Raw genomic sequence first — 20,536 nt, forward strand, 5'->3', positions numbered from 1 at the left:
TGGTATCTTTATTCTATTTTCCCTTGCTCCTCCATCCCCAACATTTGTGGTAAGAGCCTAGTTTCAATCTGAACTGAGCATTATGGTTTTTAACGGTAATTCCATGTCTCAACCCTTTATTCACATCTTCTCGGGCAAAAGTTATGAATTTTGGAGTATCAAGATGAAGACTCTATTTAAGTCTCAAGATCTTTGGGACTTAATAGAGAATGGATATGCAGATCCAGATGACGAAATCAGGCTGAGGGAGAATAGAAAGAAGGACTCAAAGGCATTGTTCTTCATTCAACAAGCTGTACATGAGACGATCTTCTCAAGAATTACAGCAGCAACAACCTCAAAGCAAGCTTGGTTGATACTTCAAAATGAATTTCAAGGCTCATCAAGAGTGATTACGGTAAAACTTCAAACCCTCCGTCGTGAGTTTGAAATTTTGTTCATGAAAAGCAATGAATCGGTCCAAGATTTTCTTTCTCGAGTGACTAAAATTGTTAGTCAAATGAAATCTTATGGTGAACATCTTCTTGATCATATAATTGTTGTAAAAGTTTTGAGAAGTTTAATTCCGAAATTTGATCATGTTGTTGCCGTAATTGAGGAATCAAAAGATTTATCTACTTATTCATTTGATGAACTAATAGGTTCCTTGCAAGCATATGAAGTAAGGTTGAACAAATCACTTGAAAAAAGTAAAGAAAAAGCATTTCAGGTTAAGGGAGAGTCTTCTACTTCAAAAGAAGACAAAAAATCAACAGGAAGAGGACGTGGCAGAGGAGGATTTCGTGGTAGAGGAAATGGAAGAGGAAGAAGACACTATGATGAACAATGACAATTAAATTATGATAAAAAAAAAATTACAAAAGTAGAATTCAATGTCACTATTGTAAAAAGTTTGGTCACATGAAGGCAGATTGCTGGAAAAGAGAAAAGCAAGCAAGCTATATGGAGAAAAATGAAGAAAATAGTATGTTGTTTATGACTCATTCACATGTTCATAATATCTCAAATGATATTTGGTTTTTGAATAGTGGATGTTTTAATCATATGTCAGGTATAAAATCAATATTTAGAGATATTGATGAAACTCACAAGTTGAAAGTTAGACTTGGAGATAGCAAGCAAATCCAAGTGGAAGGGAAAGGAACAATTGAGGTGAAGACAAATCAAGGGAAGGTAAAATACCATGATAATGTTTTCTTTGTTCCTACTTTATCACATAACTTATTGAGTGTTGGACAATTAGTAGATGATGGATATTCAGTAATATTTGATGATGGTTCATGCACTATTAGAGATAAAAAATCTGGTTTGATTATAGTAAATGTTTGCATGACACAAAACAAGATGTTTTCACTTGATGTGTCAAATATTGAAAGGTATGCGCTTATCACAACTCAAAAGAATGAGTCTAGTTTATGACATTTAAGATATGGACACCTTAAAATTAAAGGTTTAAAGTTGTTAAGTCAAAAAAGAATGGTTTTCGGATTGCCCAAGATTAATACACTTGATGTATATGAAGGATGTATTTATGGAAAACAAAGTAAAAAACCATTTCCTATTGGAAAAGCATGGAGAGCATCTAATTGTCTTGAATTAATTCATGCTGACTTATGTGGACATATGAATATAAAAGTCAATATCTTTTATTGTTTACGGATGTTTATAGTCGCATGAGTTGGGTATATTTTTTGAAATTGAAATATGAAACATTTGATAATTTTCGAAAGTTTAAGGCACTTGTAGAAAGACAAAGTGGTAGATATATAAAGACACTTCGGACAAATAGAGGTGGTGAATTTTTATCTAATGAGTTTAGTTCTTTTTGTGAAGAAAATTGTATTCACAGAGAATTGACAACACCATATACACTAGAGCAAAATGGTATAGCTGAACGTAATAATCGGACTGTCGTTGAAATGGCAAGAAGTTTGCTTAAAAGAAAACATCTTTCAAATCAGTTTTGGGCAGAAGTAGTTGCAACAGCAGTTTATTTGTTGAATATTTCACCAACAAAGGCTGTTATGAATTGAACTCCTTTTGAGGCTTGGTATGGTATAAAACCAAGTGTTAGACATCTAAAATTTTTTGGTTGTATTGCTTATGCTTTGGTGAATTCACAAAATCATCACAAGCTTGATGAAAAATCAGAGGAATGCATTTTAATTGGTTATTCTTTACAATCGAAAGTATATCGATTATATAACCCTGTTAGTGGCAAAGTTATTATTAACAGAAATGTTATGTTTGATGAAAGGGCAAGTTAGAATTGGGAGACTAAAGGTGAAACACAAATGCAGATTCCAGTAGAACTAGACACTCCGCAGAATCAAGTGACAGATCCTGCTCCAATAAGTTCATCGTCAACCTCACCCAATAGCATTTCAAATTCGGATTCCTCAGATGAAACCCCTCCAAGAAATTTCAGATCATTGACAGAAATTTATAACTCAACATTTGCTTTGTTTATTTCAATCCGACAACTTTTGAGGAAGCAATTAAAAAAGAGGAATGGAGAAAAGTAATGAAGGATGAAATCAAGTCAATTGAGAAGAATGAAACTTGAGAGCTAATGGATCTACCGAAAGAAAAGAAAGCGATTGGGTTAAAATTGATGTTCAAAACAAAATTTAAATGTAAATTATTTGGTTTCATTGATAGTGATTGTGCAGAAGCTTTAGATGATCGAAAGAGTACTTCAGGCAAGTGGAGTCATAACAATGAAGTATTATGGAATGGATGAACAAGTTGCGAATATCCTCACCAAATCACTTTCAGTTCGAAAGCATGTTTATTTTATGTCGCAAATTGGTGTATGCAACTATGAATCAAGGGGGAGTGTTGAAATCTTATTCATAGTTATCTATCTAGATTGTTATCATGATCTAGTGGTTATATGATGATTTCAATAACCACTTCAATCATGATATAGTAATTATAGAGTGGTTTCAATAACTACCTCAATCTAGTAGTTATAGGGTGGTTGTCACTAGGTCCTATAAATAGGATCGCAGTTCATGAAGCAAATAGAAAAAAACATAGATAGAGAGTCTGTGTACATTTGATATCTTTATTCTGTTTTTTCTTGCTCCTTCATCCCCAACAATAAGCTTATATCCTCAACAATAAGCTTATAGAATATTTATGTGTCACGCACGAGAGTGAGATTGGAAGAGCTACCTTAGGTTAGCCAAATCACTATCTTCTTGTCAGGGTTCTTTTCTTTTACTAAGGAAGGAAGTAACACCGGCGGCAGTTAACTAATATGGCGCTTTTTTCCCTATAGTTAACTAATATAGCTTTTCCTATTTGATATTATAATAGAGCTTATTCTCTTTTTTTCCTTTTAGAGTCATCAAATGGGAAGTCACAATACTTAATATTCCTCTTCAAGAGCAGCTCCGGACCTCCACAACGAAACGTGATATACAAGCTATAAGAAAGTACCAACAAAAAATAGGCTGATCCTTTCGCTTCGGGATAAGAGAAGAGAGATACCACGTTCCTCCACTGCTGCCTTCCCAATGTTCATTTATAGTATAGGGTAAGGTAGGGGGTCAATCGAGTACGATCCGTGTTTCCTTTTTCTCTTAGTCGCTAATAGAAGAGAGCTGCACAATCAATCATTGGAGTGCCCGGGCATAGCAACATCCACTTCGTAACCTCAAGCAGGAATGCAGGATAAAGAAAACTACGGACTATTGAGTATAGGTCTCGGTAATCAGAGTTCGAAATGAGAATAGACAATTCAGGTAGAGAGGTAGGGCACTAAGTGTTTGTTGGGAAAAACATGTTAAAACGGAATATTTTTTTCTCTCTTTGTGTATGGTTCCTCATCAAAATACCAATTTGATATCCAAATGTAAATATCAACTAGCACAGCATAAATAATAGAGTAAATAATCAATCACACAGTGAGACCAAATCTTTTAACGTGAAAAATCCAATATGAGAAAAACCACGGGACCGTAGTCCACCTCAAACTTCCACTATCAATAATAATGATAACAGGTTTACGGTATGTCTTCTCTAGAATAACTAGAAGATCAGTATAACATCAAGAATATAGATCTTGGCTCTAGCATATCATCAGGATGGATCTCCTCAAAAGAGAATTCTAGGTCTCACAGAGTGGATATCGCAGGAAAGTACCTTAGAGAGGGTAAACTGCATATCAACATCATTATGATTGTAGAGTTTGCTGCAAGGATTCTCCACATAAAATTTGGGCCGAAACTGATAACGTTTAGCTACCGATCGTCAAACAGAAAACTCAGAAACCTAATCTTTCTCTCTCTATTTCTCTCTCCTCTTTCCTTTGCACACCGTACGCTACACGCGTTCACTGTGCATACACACACACTGCCCTCACACCAATTTTGATGGTAAACTACAGATAAACACCGTTAGGATTGTAGAGTTTGCTGCAAGAATTCTCCACATAAAATTTGGGCCGAAACTGATAACGTTTAGCTACCGATTGTCAAGCAGAAAACTCAAAAAACCTAATCTTTCTTTCTCTATTTCTCTCTCCTCTTTCCTCTGCACGTCGCACGCTATATGCGTTCACTATGCATACACACACTACTCTCACACCAATTTTGCCCTTTCTCTCTTGAATTCTTTGATTTGGGCTTATGGCCCAAATTTGTCCAAGCCCACATATGGGTTGGACCCAACAATTCTCTCCCTCCAGCTCATATGGTGGGCTGTACCAAGTCCGCTCTTCGCCTACATGCTTCAAGCTTCTCCTTAGGCAAAGACTTTGTCAACATATCTGATCCATTCTCATTAGTATGCACTTTTTCTAACTGTAATTCTTTCATCTCAAGCACATCACGAATCCAGTGATATCTCACATCAATATGCTTGGATCTAGAATGGTATGTTGAATTCTTGGAGAGGTGAATGGCGCTCTGACTATCACAGTAAACATTATATACTTCCTGTTTCAAGCCCAATTCCTGTAGAAACTTTTTCATCCATAAAGTTTCCTTATAGGCTTCCGTAACTGCTATGTATTCTGCTTCTGTGGTTGATAGAGCAACACACTTCTGTAACTTAGACTGCCAAGAGATTGCTCCTCCTGCAACTGTCATCAAGAATCCCGAAGTGGACTTCCTGGAATTAGTATCACCTGCCATGTCTGCATCTATGTAGCCTTCTAACACAGGTTCATCACTGCCAAAATATAAACACAACCTGGAAGTACCTCTTAGATATCTTAATATCAATTTCACTGTTGCCCAATGTTTCTTTCCAAGATTAGAGAGAAATCGGTTGACAACTCCAACTGCATGAGCTATATCTGGCCTAGTACAAACCATAGCATATATCAAACTGCCTACTGCAGATGAGTAAGGCACTCTGGACATTTCTTCTTTTTCTTTCTCACTTGTAGGACATTGTTTCGAATTAAGCTTGAAATGACCTACAAGTGGGGAACAAACTGCTTTGGCTTTACTCATGTTGAATCTTTCAAGAACCTTTTCAATGTAAGTCTCCTGAGATAGCCAAATCTTCCTTTTCTTCCTATCACGAAGAATCTTCATGCTAAGTATTTGTTTCACCGATCCCAAGTCTTTCATAGCAAAAGACTTACATAGCTCTCTTTGAAGCTTTTCAATTTTTCCAACATCATGGCCAACAATCAGCATATCATCAACATATAGCAGTAAAATAATAAAATCATCATCTGAAAATTTTTTCATAAACACACAATGATCAGATGTGGTTCTATCATACCCTTGGCTCATTATAAAGGAATCAACCTTCTTATACCATTGTCTAGGTGCCTGTTTGAGTCAATATAAGCTTTTCCTAAGCTTACATACCAGATTTTCTTTTCCCTTGACTTTGAAACCTTCTGGTTGCTCCATGTAAATTTCTTCTTCTAAGTCACCATGAAGAAATGCTATTTTTACATCAAGTTGCTCAACTTCTAAATTTAAGCGGGCAGCCAAACCAAGAACAACTCGGATAGAGGATATTTTCACAACTGGAGAAAATATTTCTTCAAAGTCAATACCTTTCTTCTGACTGAATCCTTTCACAACTAGTCGTGCCTTGTATCTTTGTTGTGAGCTATTATTTTCAGTCTTCAATTTATAAACCCACTTGTTCTTGAGAGCTTTCTTCTCTTTAGGCAATCTTACCAAGTCATAAGTGTGGTTCTTAAGCAAGGATCTTATCTCTTCTTGCATGGCTTTAACCCACTTATTCTTATTCTCATGTAGAATAGCTTCTTGGTAAGTTTCTGGTTCTCCCCCGTCAGTAAGTATAATATACTCATGTGGAGGATATCTGGTAGAGGGTTGTCGCTCTCTAATGGATCTTCTTAATGGAATCTCAATTGGTGGTGGAGGTAGCTGTTCAGTTGGTTCAGCATCATCAACTGTAGGTGTATCATCACTGATATTCTCATCACAATCTTCTTGTTCATCTCCCTCATGATCATCATGAACTACAAGTGAAGGAACGGGACCCAAACTTTAAGGAATATAAACAGAGGTTTCTGGCTTCTCAACATTATCACCATCATCAAACAATTGGTCTTCAAGAAACACAACATCTCTGCTTCTAATAATCTTCTTGTTCATTGGATCCCATAATCTATACCCAAACTCTTCATGACCATATCCCAAGAAAATACATGCTTTTGTCTTATTATCAAGCTTGGACCTCTCATCTTTGGGAATATGAACAAATGCTTTACACCCAAAGACTCTCAAATGATTATAAGATATATCTTTTCCTCTCCATACTCTCTCTGGAACATCACCTTGCAGAGGAATTGATGGAGAAAGATTTATCAGGTCAACTGTAGTTCTCATAGCCTCCCCCCAAAATGACTTTGGTAACTTGGCATGAGAAAGCATACACCTAATCCTTTCTTCAATGGTTCTGTTCATCCTTTCTACCACACCGTTCTATTGAGGAGTTTTAGGAACTGTTTTCTCAAGCCTGATACCATGAAACCTGTAATAATTCTCAAAAGGACCCCTGTACTCGCCACCATTATCTGATCGAATACACTTTAGTTTTCTACCAATTTCTCTTTCAACACTAACATGAAACTTCTTGAAAGCATCGAGTACCTGGTCTTTAGATTTCAAAGCAAAAGGCCACACTTTTCTAGAATGGTCATCAATAAAAGTAACAAAATAAAGAGCACCTCTAAGAGTTCTAGTTTGCATAGTACAAACATCAGTATGAACTAAATCAATAACATCTGATCTTCTAGATGATGGATATGTCTGAAATGTAACTCTATGTGTTTTTCCAAATAAGCAATGATCACAAGATTTAAGAGATGTACCTTGCAACTCTAGTAAGAACTGCTTTCTAGCAAGAGTTTGAAGTCCCTTCTCGTTGATATGTCCAAGCCTCTTATGCCAAATATCTATACTTTCACCTTTTTGAATTGCATTCATCTCTCCTTTGTGTAGCTTAGTTTCCATGACATAAAAAGAGTTAATCTTCTTTCCTTTTGTCACAATCAGAGAACCTTTAGTGAGTTTCCATTTGCTTTCACCAAAATAATGTGCTAAACCCTCATCATCAAGTTTGCCTGTAGATATCAAGTTAAGACGAATATCTGGAACATGCCTTACATCTTTGAGTATTAATTTGCTTACAATACTGGTCTCCAAGCAAATATCTCCAATACCCACAATCTTAGATGTACCATTGTTTCCCATTCTAACATTACTAAAATCACCAATAGTATAAGATCTAAAGAAATCACCGTAAGAAGTAACATGAAATGAAGCACCAGAGTCAATTACCCAATTACTGTCCTGAGCTATAAGACTAACACAACCTTCATCATAAATAATAGTGATATTACCTTCAGCAGCAACTATATTAGTCTCTTTCTCATTTTTCTTCATTTCATTCTATTCTCGCTTCCAAAATCTACACTATTTCTTCATGTGACCTAGCCTATTATAGTAAAAACATTTGATATCTCTTCTAGACTTGGATCTTCCTCTATAACTATGTGGATTTCTGCTATGACTTCTTCCACGTCTTTCTTGTTTTTCAATAACAAATGTCCTAGAAGAAGATTCACCCTGTTCTTTCCTTCTGGCATCTTTATTTAGCAAACTGTTTTTAACCATATCAATAGGTAGAGTTCCCTCTAGCGTGGAGTTGCAAATAGTCACCATATATGTTTCCCAACTTTCTAGTAAAGAGCTGAGAAGTAACAATCCCTGCATCTCATCATCTATATTCATTTTCATAACAACCAACTTGTTTGCAAGACTCTGAAATAGGCTTATGTGCTCAACAATGTTACCACCATCTTTATACTTCAAATTTACAAGCCTTCTGAGGAGAAAAATTCTATTTTCCACTATCTTTTTCACAAAGAGGTTTTCTAACTTTTACCAAACAATATCAGCTCTAGTTTCATCAGAAATATGCTCATGCAAGTTTATATCCATCCATCTTCTAATATAGGCAATAGCTTTTCTATGTTGAACTTCTCATTCTTCATCGTCCATAGTAGAAGGTTTATCTTTAACCATAATAGGCTTATACAAATCTTTGCAATAAAGCAAATCTTCCATCATCCGCCTCCAAGTGGAATAATTTGATGAGTTCAATTTAATCATACCATCTAACTGCTCCATTTCAATCACACAAGAAAACTAGCACCAAACAACCTGTTGCTCCGATACCACTTGTTTGGAAAAACCTATTAAAGCGGAATATTCTTTTCCCTCTTTGTGTATCAAAGTGGGTTCCTCATCAAAATACCAACTTGATATTCAAATGTAAATATCAACCAGCACAGTATAAACAATAGAGCAAATAATCAATCACAAAGTGAGACCAAATCTTTTAACGTGGAAAACCCAATGTGGGAAAAACCACGGGACCGTAGTCCACCTCAAACTTCCACTATCAATAATAATGATAACAGGTTTACGGTATGTCTTCTCTAGAATAACTAGAGGATCAGTATAACATCAAGAATATAGATCTTGGCTCTAGCATATCATCAGGATGGATCTCCTCAAAAGAGAATTCTAGGTCTCACAGAGTAGATATTATAGGAAAGTACTTTAGAGAGGGTAAACTGTAGATCAACATCGTTAGGATTGTAGAGTTTGTTGCAAGGATTCTCCACATAAAATTTGGACCGAAACTGACAACGTTTAGCTACCGATCGTCAAACAGAAAAACTCAGAAACCTAATTTTTCTCTCTCCTCTTTCTTATGTACGCCGCACGCTGCATGTGTTCACTGTGCATATACACACTGCCCTCACACGAATTTTGCCCTTTCTCCCTTGGAATTCTTTGATTTGGACTTATGGCCCAAATTTGTCCAAGCCCACGCATGGGCTGGACTGGACCCAACACTAAGAGGGCACTTAAGAAGAGAAGACGTGTTCCGTTGAGTCGGAGAAGTAAGCTGTAGCAAGCAGGAATTCAATCAGTGTCGAGGTCGGAACGCTAAGCAAGAAACAAGTCCAGTTGTCGGGTTTTTAAGCTATAAGTACACACAGTAAGAATATAAAGCAAGTAAAGAAGCTAGTTCAACGGCTAGATCAGAAGCTTTGTTCTATCTCGGACGGGACTCTAAAGATGGTTGGTGTTCAAGCCTAAACCCCAAACGAAGTCAAGCCAACAACTCTCAATCAGGTGTGAAAGCCAAACAACTCACAATCATGGTGTACAGCGCGTGCAAAAGTATGACTTATAGAAACAAGGGAACAAACAAACTTATTCGACCCTTGCGAACTGCCTTGCCTTGCTTTAAGAAGAGGAGAATTTGAGTGCACATGGGCTAAAGTAACTAGTAAACTCATCTATTACTGCTGCTGGCTTTCATTCATCTTTTTGCTTTGCGCTGCTTACTGAACTTTCTGCTTCCGGGGTGGGTGCCTATTGCCTATCAAACAAATAGAGCCTTGTTGAATTCGATTCCACATAAAATTAGTTTACCCTTGTTTTGATACAGAAGCTTGAGATGGATCAGAGTTCATTCCGTATTTGTTGCCGGAGTTAGATTAGATGGAGGCAAGAAGAGAACAGAACAGATAGAGGGATAGGAGCAATCGGTATGTATAGTTGCCATAGGTAAGAGGTAGCATAGAAGTTATAAGAGATGAGCCAGAGGATAGAGTTAGATGATAAAAAGTTATACAAGGTTATTTGTAGTACCTAAGGAATGTAGAGGTCGGGTAAAACGATAGTAGTGGAGAATGTCCTGTTTGTTTGAGTTAGCCTAAGCTGCTTGCCCCTCTGTGCGTTAAGTCTCCTACTTGCTTCCTTGCTTCTTAGGTTGAGTCTTTTACTTACTTGTTTTGTTTTACTCCTCAATTGCTTGTTTCTTTCGAACAGAGCTCCTCTCTGCTCTAATACTAATGGCGTATAGGGTATGGGACTAATTAATAGTAACACTAAAAGGGTAGCGGGATCATAGGGAATCCAACAAGTAATTGAGAATATGGGTACTGCTAACAGGACTCCAACACCACCCCTAACGACTTGGAACCGCTGCTTATGAGAATCAAACGGGGAAATAGCACTTGCCTACTGCCCAGATAAGCTGACCTTCAACCCAACACCCCTTACTCATACTAAATGAATTCTTCTGCTTATGAGTTTAGTTCCGTATTCCTAGGTATGAGGAAAAGGATTATTTAGCGTAGGGTTCAGTCTCATCGGATACAAGTTATAGGTGGAAACCCAGAGAGGTAGGCTCGAACTAAGAAGCAAGGACATCTCCCAGCAGTGGGTAAGAATCAAAGGTATAATACAACCTAAAGAAGAGTACTTTAAGAATTAGATATAATCAAGCCAAAGAGTGTCGAATCGGTCGGTAGTTTCAATCTGATAGTGGGTAGTGGAAAGCCCTATATCTTCACTTAGTAGCCGAAGCCTTACTTGCCCCACCTTCTTAGGTCCCTGCCTCGCCAGTCCTACACTTTTTTTACTGCAATGCGGTTGTTAGCCTGGCACTCCCGCCTTAAAAGACTAGCTTGTTAGTTTTGGTATTCCGATACTGTCCTCAATTCTGTAGCTCAACTCTAGGGCTTATACTCTCTCTTTTATAAACATTGTCAGCCTTTCTTTCAACTAGTAAACAAAGAATTGGGATAAGTAATATAATAATTATTAATTTGGCAAGTCCCATAGTCCCACGTCGAAAAAATTAGACTTGTTATCTCCTATTGAAACTATAAATAAGGGCCTGGGTTTTGAAGTCAGATGCATCACAAGAAAACCTAAGTATTTACTTTGGTTTAAGTCCACACTCAGTTAAATAGTTTGAACTAATAGTTTGGATTTTTCTTGTTTAGTATTTTCGGGTGTTTTATGATCTAGGAACATCTTCTTAAGGCATTTGTAATAGTCTCTTTTCATAGTAGTGATTTGCTCTTCTTTCGTCCGTGGATGTAGGTCAAAGTTAATTGACCGAACCACGTAAATCTAGTTTCTTGTCGCTTTTATCTTTTTGCTTTATTGTCTTTGTTGTGTTGCCAAAATTACCTTGTGGTAAATTTCTTGGGGCTAGCTCTAACAAACTGGTATCAGAGCTTGGTTTTGGGATCTTTTGGCAATGATGACAATAACAAAGATTATTGTCGAGAAATTCGACAGAAATATTAACTTCGGCTTGTGGCAACTTAAGATGGAGGCCATTTTGGTTCAAGACGGAGTTGATTTGGTACTATAGGGAGTCGAGAGCATTACAGATGATATGTCAAAAGAAGAGCTTGCGGGTATGGATAAGAAGGCCCGATCAAGTATCATTCTAAATCTCTCTGACGAGGTTTTACGGGAGGTAGCTATAGAGACTACGACTAAGAGCATGTGGGACAAGCTTAAAGCCTTGTACATGAAGAGGACAGTGGAGAATTTTCTCTACTTGAAGCAGAGTCTATATATGCTTCGGATGACTGAAGGTATATCTATACTCTCACATCCTGATAAATTTGATTCCTTGATTATGGATTTGGAGAATATAGATGCAAAAAATGATGACGAGGATAAGGCCCTATTACTCTTGTGTTCTCTTCCCCAATCTTTTAAGCATTTCCGTGATACTTTGATTTATGGAAAAGAAATAGTTTCGTATCAAGAAATTAAATCTGCACTGAAATCTAAGGAGCAGATAGACAGGAATATCACTGGGAAAAGTAGAGAGAATCAGGCTGAAGGTCTGGTTGTTAGGGGGAGAATGGATAAAAGAGAATTTGACAATAGTAGATCTAAATCCAGATATAGAAATTTGGAATGCAGATATTATTATAAAATGGGGCACATTAAGACTGATTGCTTTAAATTGAAAAATAAATTAAAGCAAAAGGAAAAAATTATTGAGAAAACTATTGAATCCGCTGAAGCTAGTGTAGCAACTGATAAGAATGTTGGAAATATTTTCTCTGCTATTGATGACAGGACGAGGTCTAAAAATTAATGGATTTTAGATTCGGGTTGTTCTTATCACATGTGTCCCAATAGGGATTTGTTTTCCACATATGAATCTTGTAATGGTGGAATTATTTTGATGGGCAATAATGTCGCAAGTGATGTTGTTGGTAGAGGCACAATCCGAATTAAAATGCATGATGGTATTGTGAGGACGCTCACTAATGTTAGACATGTTCCTGATTTAAAAAAGAATCTCATCTCTTTAGGCACCCTAGAGGCCCTTAGGTGTGAATACACAACTGAAGGTGAAGTTGTGAAAGTTTCTAGAAGTGCTCTTATTGTTATGAAAGCTTGTAGGTCTGGTAGCTTATATATTTTGCAAGGAACTACTGTCACAGGCTCAGTTGCAGTCTCGTCATCATCATTTTTTGATTCTGACATCACCAAATTATGACATATACGTTTGGGTCATATGAGCGAAAAAGATTTGAGCATATTGAGTAAAAAAGGTCTACTTTGCGGACAGAGTATTGGGCCACTGGACTTTTGTGAACACTGCATTTTTGGAAAGCAGAAAAGAGTTAGCTTCACTTCTCCGGCAGTTCATAAAACGAAAGGTACTCTTGACTATATTCATTCAGACCTTTGGGGTCTAGTATTAGGACTCTAGCTTGGAGAGTCCTAATTGAGAGGGACATTCATTTAAAAATATTAGGAATCTAGCTAGGAGAGTCCTAATTGAGAGGGGCATTCATGTAGGAGGTTTTTTCTTAGAGAAGAATTAGGAGTTGTAAGGGAATATGAGTCTTGAGTATGAGTCATATTAGGAGTTGGTTAGAAGTAAGAGTATTAAGTAGGAGTCCTATTAGGAGTTAGGGTTTAGAAGCCCTATAAATAGCCATATATTCCTTCTCTTTTCAAAAGCAATAGATGAATCTTTTCTATAGCTTTTGAGCAGCAACTTAGAGGGAGGAACCCCTATAGAGTTACAAGGAGGTCGATCCCCTAAAGAGATCAACCCCAAGTTTAGAATCTGCAAGGGTTCTATCACCTGGTATTAGAGCAGTATTCTTGGCATCTCGCTACCCTTCCACTGCCATCCATCAGCCCTCCACAACCGCCCAAAGCAATTCCCACAATTGCTTAAAAGATCGTCGTCGAATTCCGCCATCATCTCCACCACCGCGGATCATCCTTTAATCTCCCCCTGAATTGCAACAGGTTCTGGTTTCCTACCGTACTGCTGCTGCAATTTAGTTATCCTTATTCGAAAATTCAAAAAAAAAAACTGTTCCTATATTGCTGCATAAACCTTTCGTCACAAAGTTTTCATCTCTACGACGAAAGATACATTGCAGAATTCCAACCGCATAGTACCATCTATTTAATCTTGCTACTATGCTTTTTCTATCCAAATTTCTATAAAATTTTTATGACATCTTTGACACTTCCTAACAGCAGATTTTCCTTTGATTTTTTCAAAAAATTCTCAATATAAACCATTGATCTTTTACGTCAAATCAGCTATACTTGAAAATCTGTACTGTAAAATTTCAGCCGCATAGCACTGTTTGTTTGATCTTGATACTACATTGTTTCTATCCAAATCTCTACGAAATTTTTATGATAGCTTTGACACTTCCTAACAGTGGATTTCCCTTTGGTTTCATCAAAAAATTCTCAATATAAACCACTGATCTTTTACGTCCAATCTGCTATACCTAAAAATCTATGCTGTAGAAAATTTTAGCCGCATATTGTTGCCTTAACCCATCTATTTGCAATCTTTTTTGAATGAAATTTTTATACACTTCATAGATCATCTTGGCTTCCATAAGCGTATACGGTATGATAAGGAGATGCTCGCCATTGTGCACGCAGTAACGAGGTGGAGATCGTACTTGATCAAGCGATACTTTCAAATCAAGACCGACCATAAAAGCCTAAAATATATCTTGGAGCAGAAGATATCTTCCCCCGAGCAGCAAAAATGGGTAACAAAACTTCTTGGATTTGATTATGAAATAACTTACAAAAGGTGGAAAGAGAATGTTGTTGTAGATGCGCTTTCGCAGCTACTTGAGCAAGCTGAATTTTCGGTCGTTTTACTTCCAACCAATGACTTCCTTGAGGATATTAAGATGGAATGGCAGGAAGATTCGGAGACCAGTAAGATACAAAAAAAATTAGAGGAAGCACCAAGCTCCGTGGCTCATTACAATCGGGACTCAAAAGAATTATGCTATAAGGGACGTATTGTGCTTGTGACAAATTCTACTTGTATCTTTAATAGCAGATTTTGGACAAAGTTATTCCATATGCAGGGTACTAAATTGAAAAGGAGTATGACATATCACCCACAAACCAACAGTCAGCCGGAAGTTTTAAACAAGTGCTTAGAGACAGCCCAAAGCCACCCACCAAATATGACTACCCAAAGAGAACTCCAGACCCAGCCAAGTGCCATTATTGATTGACGGATCGTGACTCGACGACGATGACCCACTAATGAAGTGCTAATATATTGAGCGAACCTACCAATAGAAGATGCCACTTGGGAGAACTATGACAACTTGAAGATCAAATTCCCAGAATTCACGAATCATCAGCCTCGAGGACAAGGCTGATTTGAAGAGGGCGGGTCTGTTAGGACTCTAGCTTGGAGAGTCCTAATTGAGAGGGACATTTATGTAAAAATATTAGGACTCTAGCTAGGAGAGTCCTAATTGAGAGGGACATTCTGTTAGGACTCTAGCTAGGAGAGTCCTAATTAAGAGGGGCATTCATGTAGGAGGTTTTTTTTTAGAGAAGAATTAGGAGTTGTAAGGGAATAAGAGTCTTGAGTAGGAGTCCTATTAGGAGTTAGGGTTTAGAAGCCCTATAAATAGCCATGTATTCCTTCTCTTTTCATAAGCAATAGATGAATCTTTTCTGCAGCCTTTGACCAGCAACTTGGAGGGAGGAACCCCTATAGAGTTACAAGGAGGCCGATCCCGTAAAGAGATCAACCCTAAGTTTAGAATCTGCAAGGGTTCTATCATCCAGCTCATGTTCAATCTAAGAGTGGTGCTAGGTATATGTTGACTTTTATTGACGATTATTCCAAGAAAGTTTGGGTTTATTTTTTGAAGCATAAAAATGATATTTTTCTAACCTTTAAACAATGGAAGGCTTTGATTGAGAAGCAAACACGTAAACAGATTAAGCGGCTTCGAATAGATAATGGCATGGAATTTTGTGAAGGTGACTTTGAAGAATTCTGCAAAAATGAAGGAATCGTTCGGCATCGCACTGTTAGGATGACGCCTCAACAAAATGGTGTGGCTGAACGTATGAACAAAACACTCTTGGAGAGAGCAAGGTGTATGATCTCAAATGCAAGATTGACAAAGGACTTTTGGGCATAGACGATTAATATGGCCTGTTACGTTGTCAACCGCGCTCCTTCTGCAGCACATAACTTTAAAACTCTGGAGGAAGTTTAGTCAGGTACTCTTGCTGATTACTCTGATTTAAAAATTTTTGGGTGTCCAGCATACATGCATGTAAATGAAGGAAAATTAGAGCATCGAGATAAAAAGTGCATTTTCCTTGGGTATGCTTCTGGGGTGAAAGGATACAGATTATGGTGTTCTGATCCCAAATCCTCAAAATTTATAATCAGTAGAGATGTTACTTTTGATGAATTGTTTATGTTATCTTCCAAAGATGATTCTACTAGTTGTACAAATGATAGTGCGCAGAAGTAGGTGGAGCTTGAGATTGGTAGTTCAGATTCTTTTAAGTCGAACTCTTCTACTCAAAGAATGCCAGTAGGTGGTCCCGAGTCTACTGACGCAGATGATCCAGAGGAAGAGCAATATTCCATAGCCAAGGATAGACCACGGAGAGATATTCGACCACCACAAAGATATGCAAATTTGGTTACATATGCTTTGTCTATTGCATAAGAGATAAGTGAAGTTGGTGAGCCTACTTCCTACTCAGATGCAGTTTCTTGTGATAATTTCGCTAAGTGGTTGATTGCGATGAATGAAGAAATTGAGTCTCTCCATCGGAATAGAACTTGGGATCTTGTGAAGCCGCCTTCGGGTAAGAAAATTGTTGGATGCAAATGAGATATCATTGCTGAGGGAAAAGTCCTTGTTCAAAAAATTCATACGAAGGACAATCCAGCTGATATGTTTACGAAGCCTCTTCCGGTTTACAAGTTCAAGCAGTGCTTGGTCTTGGTTGTGTTCATTATTGGTGATTGCCCGTTGGGGCTGTTACGAAGAAGGTGGAGCAAGTTTTGTTGGGACATGCCAAGGTGGAGATTTGTTAGTTTGGCAAGTCTCATAGTCCCACATTGGGAAAATTAGGCTTGTTATCTCCTACTGGAACTATAAATAAGGGCCTGGGTTTTGAAATCAGATGCACCACAAGAAAACCTAAGTATTTACTTTGGTTTAAGTCCACACTCAGTTAAATAGTTTGGACTAATAGTTTGGGTTTTTCTTGTTTAGTATTTTCGGGTGTTTTATGACCTAGGAACATCTTCGTAAGGCATTTGTAATAGTCTATTTTCATAGTAGTGATTTGCTCCTCTTTTGTCCGTGGATGTAGGTCAAAGTTAATTGATCGAACCACGTAAATCTAGTTTCTTGTCGCTTTTATCTTTTTACTTTATTATCTTTGTTGTGTTACCAAAATTATCTTATGGTAAATTTTCTGAGACTAACTCTAACAATAATGGTAGACTCCAACTCGCGAATAGTTCAACTCTACTAGCACAAGAAGAAAAGTGAAAGTAAGGAATCCTATTCGGTAGTCCAAGTCTTACTGCTTAGTTGCGTTCCGTATCTCTTGTTTCCAAACCGCTACTGCTTACTCCCCTCGCTCTTAGACTCCTGATCCAACATCCGCAGCCTGAAACTCCTATGTTATAGCTTCAAACTTACTACCCTGTCCTTAGCTCTAACTCTTAAACTCATGCCTAAAGTTCTTGCGGGCCCCTCTTATGATTTATTAGTAGTATCATTCTCGTACTTTGCCCTTTCAACTCCTGCCTTACATACCTACGTTCTTGGTTTAGTCTAATACTTGTACTGCTTAGCTTCAATCCTCATTGCCTCTTTCTCTTGTCTCAACCTATAAGTTGTAGGATTACACTCCTTTCTTGACATTCTTACTCGCTTGTTTAATTGTTCTACTTGTACTTGTTCCACTTGTACTTATACACTACCACGGAACCTTGCTTTACTATACCATTATAACAGAACATTATAACGTAGCTTCTATCCCCTTGCCATCAAAACAAAACTCGTACTTCTCGTGCTTTAGCCGCTGGCAAACAGGCTGAGCTACTGATTCGTAGAATGGGACTTACTTACCTCTAGGCATATACTCGACTTTAACTGCTGACTTCAACTAAAGCAAAGAAATAGGACTTACTACTTTCATACCCAAACCGTACTAATGGCTTCAACACTCCTTACTTCTTGCTTGTGAGTTAGAGCCTTGTTCATATGGCTGCTTTCCCGGCCTTACTTGTGTTTGCTTCAACCATACTATCCTTTATCTGATTCTTTGACTTCTGTAATTCTTCTATTGATGAGATATATTGTATGCAGTAATAGAGTCGAACTACAGCTTCTAAGGCAACAACCAATGCGAATAAGAAAACAACTAAGAAATAAGGCTTTAAATATCACCTATTAGAATGGAGCCGGGGCTAACCCTGGCATCCTTGCTTCTTAGCTGCAGTCTGCTATTCCCCGCTCGTAGTCTCACTTCCTGGAGTCTCTGGTTGTTCTTCAACTCATTGGTACGATCTAGCACAGTGTCCGATTTCCCCTTCTAAGTTCGAAGTCAACTCATAGGTACAGATATAAGAGCACTAGCAGCAATAATAAGAAAGGACCCAACGAACCAAACCATACCCATGGGACTAAATTACGTGTTTCAAGATTCAGTTTTACAGTAACCCCGACGCATCCTTTTGGGCAGTCCTGCTTTTTGCCGCTACACTCTTTTTACTCAAAAACAGCTATGGTTATTCTATTGACGAAGGAGCTATGGATTGGGTGCTCAGTCAACTTCCGTACCTAACTCCTTTATCGAATTCTTTTAATAGAGATCGAGCCTCTGAACTTCCCACACGCATTATTTTGGTAAATTCCGAATTCAGATATTTCACCCAGGAAAAGCATATTAGTAGGGGCTTTTATTTTGTATAAATTGCCCAAGTTTTATTATCTGCACCTCTTTGTCCGTTTCTTGGACCTCTTACCTACTCATCAATGTCGTAGCTGGATAGCAGTCTGTCTGATGGTGGCAAGAGTCAAATCTTTTGTGGGTACACAGTCACACTTAGATGAATTCATTCGAACAAAGCAGACCATGAGTCGATGGATGAACACACACTAATACGATGGATCCTTCATATTTAGTATCAGATACAGTAAAATTATTTCTGTGACTTCCAGCAACCGGCAACAAGCCGTAACAATCATCTACTTGATGAATTCCATGACCCAAGTGTCCGCAAACACATGAGAAGCTTTGAACCCGGGGAACCCGGCTTCCGTTGCCAAGGCCTTGAACTCCTTCTCAGTCCTCTCTTTCCCACCAACGCAGTAAACCATCATGGCAAGATCCAATTGAAAGACAGCTTGAGCATTTGCAGTCGGCTCTGGGACTGCTGGAAGCACATGTTCTACCACAATTATCTTTCCATGTTGTGGCAACGCTTTCCAACAGTTTTTCAATATTTTCATACAGTGTTCGTCGCTCCAGTCATGAAGAATCCACTGCAAGTTTTGAACTTGCTCAAGTTTAGCTCTCTCAACACATATCAAAAACACGATTTAATTGTACAGTCAAGGTTGAGTTCTTCTTTTAGCGGGATTTGCACTGAAATCCCTAATCATTTTGAAATAGACCCTGATGAACGATCACTCATGCCAATCTAATTCTGTGCTGATTCTATCACTAATTCTTTTAGTGATAATTTTTCAAGACTTAATGACAATATTTGTTCGTGACTAATGGTTCTTTTTTTTTTTTAGTTTCTCATAGGACAAGAATGAAACGATTGGAATTTATGGCTTGGGACGGAAGACATATAATTTGAGATCATTTTGGATAATTTGTGATTTAGATGGTTGGCCCCAACTTTGTCAACCATTCTTTGTTCTTTTTGACTTTTGACCCTTAGTCCGTGTTATAGCGTTGTTAGATTATGAAGAGGGCTTTTTGTTATCATATGAGTTGTACCTTTTTTTTTTGGCTTCACCGATGCATGTAGCTACTCGAAATATTAAGAAAAATAGAAAAAGAAAACAAAGAGCAAGGTCAGCCTATCGGATATTAAGCCAGAAAGGATGAGAAGTCCTGACCTTCAAGAACACCGCGTCTCCGCTTGGAACAGTTTTGAACATGTTTCCGTGGACGTGTTTAACACCTGCAAAGAAACCATGGCATGCCATCAACGTAAGCCCAAATATATAACGATACAATAATAATTCTTCTTTTTCTTTATAGGCAGGTTGCTGTTTAGAAAGCGATACAATAATAATTCTTCTTTTCTTTATAGGCAGGTTGCTTTTTATGATGGAAGAAAGTGGAGACCTGGCAGGGGCTTGGTACCGGAGATGACATGGGGCAGGTCGTAGTTGATGCCCTTGATGTGTGTGTGCCTGGAGGTAATCATCTGGAGGATGGCACCGTCGTTGCCACCGACATCTACGAGTATCTCCACATCATCGAAACCACCGTAGACGCGGAGCAGATTGATGACGATGACGCAGAAGAGGCCCCTCATGCCAGCGTTGAACACCTTGTTGAACCGTGGATCTGTGCCTATGTAATCGAACACCGGCATCCCGTAGGCGGAGTTCAGAGGGACGACTACCTCCAAAACGGAATCCTTTAGATAGTACCTGCCATCAATCCTTCTCAGTATTTTCGCTCGGCAAATGAAAGAAGAAAATATATGAAGAATTAATGGTCTCAACTCTATGCTTCGCCTTCTAAATTACCATGCATCCACGAAGACCTTATCCTGATGCACCAATGCCATATCAGCCAGTGACACACCGTCTTCGTTCTTTGTCACGTACTTTGCAGATGGGAGCCGCGCCGTACCTCCTCAAAGGGTG

General features: G+C 38.1%; 1 protein-coding gene across 1 annotated transcript; it reads right to left on the minus strand.

Annotated features, from left to right (window-relative positions):
• Nucleotides 1-18,789: 18,789 nt before the first annotated feature.
• LOC103974791 (caffeic acid 3-O-methyltransferase) lies at nucleotides 18,790-20,536 on the minus strand. Its single transcript, XM_065166918.1, has 4 exons — nucleotides 20,417-20,536; nucleotides 20,007-20,317; nucleotides 19,775-19,839; nucleotides 18,790-19,186 (listed from the first exon to the last, which is right to left on the minus strand). The coding sequence occupies exons 1-4, from the start codon at nucleotides 20,455-20,457 to the stop codon at nucleotides 18,890-18,892; spliced, it is 714 nt and encodes a 237-aa protein (XP_065022990.1). The 5' UTR covers nucleotides 20,458-20,536; the 3' UTR covers nucleotides 18,790-18,889.

The sequence above is a fragment of the Musa acuminata genome, chromosome BXJ3-9, assembly GCF_036884655.1.
Source record: "Musa acuminata AAA Group cultivar baxijiao chromosome BXJ3-9, Cavendish_Baxijiao_AAA, whole genome shotgun sequence".
Lineage (NCBI taxonomy): Eukaryota > Viridiplantae > Streptophyta > Magnoliopsida > Zingiberales > Musaceae > Musa > Musa acuminata.

What these genes read in the sequence shown, in the direction of transcription:
- LOC103974791 (XM_065166918.1), bottom strand. Translation starts at nt 20,457, where the DNA reads ATGGCATTGGTGCATCAGGATAAGGTCTTCGTGGATGCATG. An exon ending in AAGGTCTTCGTGGATGCATG is followed by an intron (nt 20,318 to 20,416) that starts GTAATTTAGAAG and finishes GATTGATGGCAG; the next exon opens with GTACTATCTAAAGGATTCCG. An exon ending in GAGACGCGGTGTTCTTGAAG is followed by an intron (nt 19,187 to 19,774) that starts GTCAGGACTTCT and finishes CAAAACTTGCAG; the next exon opens with TGGATTCTTCATGACTGGAG.